General features: G+C 44.1%; 1 protein-coding gene across 3 annotated transcripts in view; it reads left to right on the top strand.

The window, feature by feature from the left end:
- RPP21 (ribonuclease P/MRP subunit p21) overlaps positions 1 to 7,199 on the top strand; it is a 29,143-nt gene extending 21,944 nt beyond the window's left edge. For all 3 annotated transcript variants that reach the window (XM_032208942.1, XM_032208943.1, XM_032208941.1), the window contains 2 exons: positions 1,653 to 1,799; positions 5,750 to 7,199. In XM_032208942.1, the coding sequence (XP_032064833.1) occupies positions 1,653 to 1,799; positions 5,750 to 5,895 (293 nt within the window). In that variant the 3' untranslated portion in view covers positions 5,896 to 7,199. The remainder of the gene's footprint in view (positions 1 to 1,652; positions 1,800 to 5,749) is intronic.
- The last annotated feature ends 760 nt before the right edge of the window (positions 7,200 to 7,959 follow it).

Genomic DNA, 7,959 nt, shown 5'->3' on the forward strand with positions numbered 1-7,959 from the left:
GCAGTTGTGAGTTTTGCCCCACTTTACGACCTTTCTTACCACAGTTGTTAAGTGAATCACTGCAGTGGTTAAATTAATAATACTGTTGTTAAATGAATCTGGCTTCCCCATTGACTTTTGCTAGTCAGACGGTCGCAAAAGGGGATCACATGACCCTGGGACATTTATTGCCCAGCAGCCAAATTTTGATCATGTGACCATGGGGATCCTGCAATGGTTGTTAAGCGTGAAAAAGTTGCTCTTTTCAGTGCTGTTAAATGTCAGACCTGCAGCCATTTTTTTGGGGGGGGGGTCTTTGGCCTGCCACACTTTCTATTATTCTGCTATGCATTTTCTATTGTGGGAAAATGGGAGGGGGGATTGTAAGGAGTTAGATGCTATGTAGCCATAACAACATTCTTTCTAGAAAGCCAAGGTCATCCTTTGTCTCGGCACCTCTGCACTTGACCGGAATTGGATGGGTGGAACTGCCAGCATGGCAGTGGGAGCTTAGACCTTGTGATGGACTTGTGGGTGTGTGGGGGGAAAGATCTTGAACTTTCAATTGGGTGGGGAAAACCAGGAAGCTTTCAGATTCAGGTTTTCCCAGATGTGCCAACATGGCTCTCTTAATAAATTGGAACTTTGAGGAATCTTTTGCCTCAGACTCTGATTTACTTTTGGATGCTGTTTGGAACCCTGACATTATAACTTTGAACGACCACTAAATGAATGGCTATAAGTCGAAGGCTACCTGGCCACTCTCTGAAATGCTGAAATTACTGCAGTTGTTAATTAACACAATTGTTAAGTGAATCTGGCTCCCCCATTGACTTTGCTTATCAGAAGGTGGCACATAACCCTGGGACAATTGTCAAAAATACATGCCAGTTGTCAAATGTTTGAATTTTGATCACATGACCATGGGGATGCTCAAACTGTTATAAGTATGAAAAACCGGCTCAGGGTTGACTCAGCCTTCCATCCTTCCGAGGTGGGTAAAATGAGGACCCGGATTGTTGGGGGTGATATGCTGACTCTGTAAACCGCTTAGAGAGGGCTGAAAGCCCTATGAAGCGGTATATAAGTCTAACTGCTATTGCTATTGCTATAACAGTCCTAAGCCTTTCTTTTCAGTCCCTTTGTGAGTTTGAACAGTCACTAAACAAGTGGTTGTAAGTCCAGGACTACCCATATGTTTGGGGAATACAGGTAATCCTCGACTTATGACCACAGTTGAGCCCAAAATGTATGTTGCCAAGTGAGAAATGTGTTGGAGTTTTGCCCCTCATTACAACTTTTCTCACCTCAGTTGTTAAGTGAATTGCTGCAGTGGTGAAGTTAGTCACGCGGTTGTAAAGTGAATCTGCTCTTCCCCGTCAACTTTGCTTGTCAGAAGGTCGCAAAAGGGGATCACATGACCCAGGGACATTGCAACCGTCATAAATATGAGTCAGTCAAGCATCCAAATGTAAATCACATGAGTTCGGGGATGCTGCAACGGTCATAAGTGTGAAAAACAGTCCTAAGTCACTTTTTCCAGTGCCGTTGTAACTTTGGATGGTTACTAAGTGGACTGTTGTAAGTTGAGGACTACCTATTGTGGGAATGGAGGGCCAGCCTTCTTTTTCCAGACCCCTTGAGGTGATTCGTTCTTCCATGTTTCCAACCAGAACGCCGCCATCAACGTTGGACTGTCGTGCAGTGCCTGAACTGTGGCCTAAGCAAGCGTTTCCTCAGTAAGCCTGACTACAAGTTGTGGTCGGAGCAGCCTGAGGCGTTGCTGGAGAACCAGACACCAGCCGCTGCAGGCACCAAAGGTAAACCAATGCAGAGAAAACTCTGAAAGAGAAGAGCAGCTGGGGATGGAGGAAAACAGTCGTGATTGCTTTGGGCCTGAAGGTCCCTCCTGAACAGGGGTGTCAAACTCGAGGCCCGCAGGTCATATCTAATGGAATAGGCAACACTCCAGAAGATAGGCTTAAGGTGGCTTGGTGAGTATGGCAGGGCAAGGATACTGTAAAATCCCCATTCCCTCCGCACCCCACTAACTTGCTCTCCAGCTCCGTTCTACTGTGCAGGGCAACAGAAGACCCAGCACTATCTAAATTCAATGGTGAAAAGAGTAAGGTTCTACATTTAGGCAAGAAAAACAAATGCACAGGTACAGTATAGGTGGTACCTTACTCAATAGTAGTAACTGTGAGAGGGATCTTGTAGTCCTAGTGGACAACCATTTAAATATGAGCCAGCAGTGTGCAGCAGCTGCCAAAAAAGCCAACGCAGTTCTAGGCTGCATAAACGGATCGAATCAAGATCACGTGAAGTGTTAATACCACTTTATAATACCTTGGTAAGGCCACACTTGGAATACTGCATTCAGTTTTGGTTGCCACGATGTAGAAAAGATGTGGAGACTCTAGAAAGAGTGCAGAGAAGAGCAACAAAGATGATTAGGGGACTGGAGGCTAAAACATATGAAGAACAGTTGCAGGAACTGGGTATGTCTAGTTTAATGAAAAGAAGGACTCGGGTAGACATGATAGCAGTGTTCCAATATTTCAGGGGTTGCCACAAAGAAGAGGGAGTCAAACTTTTCTCCAAGGCACCTGAGGGCAGAACAAGAAGCGATGGGTGGAAACTAATCAAGGAGAGAAGCAACTTAGAACTGAGGAGAAATTTCCTGACAGTTAGAACAATTAATCAGTGGAAAAGCTTGCCTCCAGAAGTTGTGAACACTGGAAGTCTTTAAGACGATGTTGGATAGCCATTTGTCTGAAATGGTATAGGGTTTCCTGCCTAGCCAGGGGGTTGGACTAGAAGACCTCCAAGGTCCCTTCCAACTCTGCTATTTTATTATATTCTATATCTAGACTGCGGGGTGCTTAAATCTGACCCACAGGGCCAGTCTGGAAATAGCAAAGTACCAGCCTGCAGTGTTTCTGGCAGCCAAAATGGCAGTGTTGTCATTTAGGCCAGCAGAGTGTTGCACGAGGCCATCCAGGCCGAAAACCGGATGTGAGCCCCTCCACGCTCCACTTTAGCCGGCAGTGTGCTACAGAAGGAGTCCACCCCCACCCCCACTATCCCCCAGGCTGGCCCGCCTGCAATGGTGATTCGGCCCTTGAAAAGAATCCAGTTTGACATCCCTGCTCTTGAGCAACCTCAGTTGCCTCAGAGCTAAACCCACCATCTTAGTTGCAACTGCAAGAGTTGTGGTGACCACAAATTTGAAGCAAATTTGACAGAGGGAAGGCTTTTCAAATTTCATCCTAGTTTTTCAGGAGCATCAGAGTGTTCCTCTATGTGAAATTTATTTTAGGACCTATTTATTTTCCTCATTGATTTTCAGCAACTAGACCTAGAAGGAAAGAAAAAAAAAACAGTTTGGTATCATGGTTAAGGCACATGAAAATGGGAAACTGTGATCTCCAGTCCGGTCTTAGGGGCAAAGCCAGCAGGGTGTCCTTGGGCCTGTCATTCTCTTAGCCCTTGGAAGAAGAAAACAAAGGGAAACTACTTCTGAGGAACTTTGACAGGAGAGAAACTGCAAGATCTTGTCCGGTCGCAATGAGTCAACAGTGACTCACACAAAAAAGTGTGGAAGGAACTCAGAAAATAAGTTTAGGGAGGACATACAGCTTGATCTTAAGGGGCCCATTCCTTCTTTTGAATATTATTGTGCAAAACTTTTTTTAAATTTGCCTCTTCAAAATCTTGGTGCGTCTTATATTCTGGTGCATCTTATACTCTGAAAAATACCGTATATTGAATTTTTATTAGCTGAAGGGCAGAAATGGAGAGAGAACCAGTTTAGTATACAATACCGATAGTCCTCGGCCTACGCCCACAATTGAACCCAACATTTCTGTTGTTAGGTGAGACATTTGTTAAGTGAGTTTTGCCCCATTTTATGACTTTTCTTGGCACAGTTCCTAAGTGAATCACTTCAGTTGATAAGTCAGTCGCCTTGGCTATTAAGTGAATCTGGCTTCCCCATTGATTTTGCTGGTCAGAAGGCCGCAAATGGGGGTCAATGACCCTGGGACACTGCAACCGTCATAAATATGAACCAGTTGCTATGTGTCAAATTTTGATCACATGATCAAGGGGATGCTGCAAAGGTTGAAAAACGGTCATAAGTCACATTCTTCAGTGCTGTAATTTTGAATGGTCACTAAATGAACTTTTGTCAGTCAAAGGCTACCTGTAAGTCTTAATGGGCCTAGACTAGGAATGGGGGATATCTAGTCCCACTTTGGGCCAGACCCTTCCTCTCTCTCTCTAGGCCCCAGGAAAAAGGTACTTGTCAAAAATGTCACCAAGAAAAATGGGTCCACGCAACTACGGTTGGTTTGAAGGACCACAACAGCAATAAAAGCAAGATAGCTGAGATAATTGGCTAATTATGAACATTCATGAGCACTGATATTTGTAAGAGACAACATTAGAAGATCTTGCAACTGGATGATAGGAAAATGGCCAAGAGAAGTGATGATGTGAGAACAGGATGTTTGAATCTCTAGGGCAGGGATGGGGAAGAACGGCCCTTTTATGACTTGTGGACTTCAACTCCCAGAATTCCTGAGCCAGCAAATCATAAAAGGGCAATGGTTCCCCACCCCTGCCCTACAGATAGAGACTATTGTCCATGGACTGAAGCGAGTTAAATTGGACTAAGCACTTTTTCTTCTATCTGCCCTATCTTCCTCCCTCCTTCCCTCTCTCGCTAGTTTGAATCCCAAATAACTCAGAACAGTGTTAAACTTGGTTGAGTAGCTGTTGTGGCCCAGCAGGAGCCGTTGGAGCTGCAAACAGACTCCGATAGCGAGGGACCTTATGAGTCGGCTCTGGAAGATGTGGAGGACCCTGGACAGGGTTCAGATTCCGAGCAGGGACCAGAGAGGCTGGTTGGCCACCAGGAGGTGCCTGAGGCATGGAGCAGCGGTGAAAGCCAAAGGGAGTTTGTCCCTGACGTCAGGCCCTGGAGCAGTGGGGAGGAGCTAAGGGAGTTGGTCCCAGACACCAGGCAAAGACGGGCAGATAAGCGCCGGCAGCAACTACGGAGATACAGAAGATAATTGGGGCCAGGTGGTTGTGATTAGGCTCCTCCCAAGAGAGTATATAAGAAGAGACTTTGGGAGGAGGCTGTTTGCAGGAGCTGGAGAAGCTTTTGTGTGTATTTCTTGTCTGTGGAAGTCTGGGTTGCTGCCAAAGTCTTGTGGTGTGTTAATTTACTATGAATAAATTGTCTAGCAGTAATCTTGTGTCGGCATGACTCACCTACAGAGGGGGGTCAGAACAAGTAGCTAAGCAAAGAATGAAGTTCTGGGTCAATTAAAATAAAATCTGTGAGGACTGGCCAAAAGGAGTTAAACTAAGGATAAACTCTGAGTGCTTCTGGATGGGAGGGATTAATTCACAGAAAAAAGAAAATGAGATGAGAAACCAAAATTTCTATTCCTGCATCACAGTTGTAATATTTCCAGTCAGAATAAATGCCTTTCAGCCATTCTGTATTATCCATAAAGTCCAGTCAAAAGAATATAATTTTGCTGTAAATAAGTCCTAAATGCATCCAGGGTCTGTGGTTCCTTGTTCTAGGTTAGCTAGGGAAATGATTTGTGTTGGAACTGGGAGGAAGGAGAGGAATCACAAAAGATAAAGGGACAATTTTCATAGAATTAGGGCAAGAGAAGGGCAGGCAGCTGTTTAGCAATTGACATCCGCAGACTTGTCTTGAAACCTTCTCCTTGTGTCACATTTTTAGGCCAGACCCCCAATCCAGCACAAGGGCCACACAAGGCCTCCCAAATGGGAAAGGCAACAGTCCCAACTTCCAGTCCGTGCAGCCATCTTGCCTCTGAGGAGATCACAGCGGGCACCCAATCAATAGGAGCAAAGAATGGGAAGTGACATCTGCCTTGGGATTATTCCATTTCCAGATAGACCAGGCGGCTATAGCCCAGAAGTGAATCCCCTGCCTTGGATGGAAGAAGCCAGCAAGATGACGTTCAGTACAGAGGAAGTCAAAAATATACTTTCCAAAAGTTCAACTTGCTACTTGAAGAACTTCAATGAGTTGGTGATCTTAATCTCAGGATAAAGTTGGCATCCTTGCTGTTCAAATCCCTTGGGTGTTTTATTTATATTTTAGTTCTTAGTTTTAACATGGCTGTTTTTGACATGTTAATTGTTTCATATATTTTTTTTGCTGTACAATGCTGAAGTAGCTTCTGGTGAGATGAGCAGCCACACATAATTTAATAAATAAATATACAGTCTGTACAACTAGAGAGCAGAAGAGCAGCCTGCCCCAAGAAACTCTTGAAAGTTTCTTCAGTGTATCTTATTTGTGTTTCATTTGTTTGTTAAATGTATTTGTTGCCTATTTCACTGTGGGGCTATTCCACCATCGCTGGCTAAGAATGTGCCCCCTTTTCCACCTCTGTGACCAGAGGAATGCCTCTTTTCCAATACTGCTGGTTGCAACTTCGGTTTCTGCCACTCTTTAGCTAGGTGTATGTCGGATCTGAAGCACCGCTGATGTTCCGGTCAGAAGAACTTAGGGAAAAGGCAACAATGGAAAGAAAGTTTCAGTCTCATATCACTTTTGCGTACCAGATAAATACAGGAAACTGGAAATAAGTTTGTTTTTAAAACACATGTATAGTACTTGCATTGTGCTTTCTAACAAGTTGGCTGGATTCGCTTGGGGGAAGTGCTAAAGCTAAAAGTGTATATACTTTGGTTTTAAAACTATGAGACTGTCAACCCTTCAAGGTCAGGAAACAACAAGTATTGGAATTTCTACTTTTGTTGTTAGGTATAATAGCATTTGAATGCCTGCCAGTTTCCCTTTGCAGCCTCTTTTGCCATACAGAACCAATGTGGGTTTACTCTGAGTTTCTTCTATTTATCTCCCAAGGCTGAGGTGTTGCATACATTTATCTGCTAAAGCTTTTTGTACTATATTCCTTTGTCAATGTTATGTCTGCCATAGAAACTTGGAACAATGTTATTGACTTGAAGTGGATAGATATGGATATCCAGGGAGACTTATTTCTTTGGACAGGAAGCCAATAAATGAAATGCGATCGGCCAGGGTGTTGGGAGAAGTCAAATCTGAATTTTGAAGTTTCTCAATTCCATCTTGGTTCTGTTCTCCTTTATTTACAGCACAGCATATAACCATCATCAGTATCGTCGTCTTCTTTCTTTTTCATTTTTGTATGTATGTATGTATGTATGTATGTATGTATGTATGTATGTATGTATGTATGTACTGTGTTTCCCCGAAAATACAACACATCCTGATAATAAGGCCATGCCACATTTTTCTGGTGGGCAAAAATATAAGCCCTCCCCTGCAAAAAAGCCCCCCTGGACAACCCCCCACCTCCAACCAGGCAGAGCGCCACTCACCAACCTAGCGGTATCTGTTGCTAAGTGAGACAAATGAGTTTTGCCCCATGTTATGGCCTTTCTTGCCACAGTTGTTGAGTGAATCACTGCAGTTGTTATGTTGGTAACATGGTTGTCAAGTGAATCTGGCTTCCCCATTGACTTTGCTTCCCAGAAAGTTGCAAACAGTGATCACATGACAGTGACAATGTAACCGTCATAAATATGAGTCCGTTGCCAAGTGTCTGAAATTTGATCACATGATCTTGAGGATGCCGCAATGGTTGTAAGTGTGAAAAACAGTCATAGGTCACTTTTTTCAGTGCCTTTATAACTTCGGTCACTAAACAAACTGTTGTAAGTTGAGGACTACCTGTAGTTTGTTGAGTCATGGCTTTTGAGATAAGCAGAGCCAATTTTTACTCCATTTTTAGGTAAGCAGGAAGCAAGCTGACCAGTGGTGGGATTCAATTTTTTTTACTACTGGTTCTGTGGACGTGGCTTGGTGGGCATGGCAGGGGAAGGATACTGCAAAATCCCCATTCCCTCCCGATCAGCTGGGACTCGGGAGGCAGA

The sequence above is a fragment of the Thamnophis elegans genome, chromosome 2 (assembly GCF_009769535.1).
Source record: "Thamnophis elegans isolate rThaEle1 chromosome 2, rThaEle1.pri, whole genome shotgun sequence".
Lineage (NCBI taxonomy): Eukaryota > Metazoa > Chordata > Lepidosauria > Squamata > Colubridae > Thamnophis > Thamnophis elegans.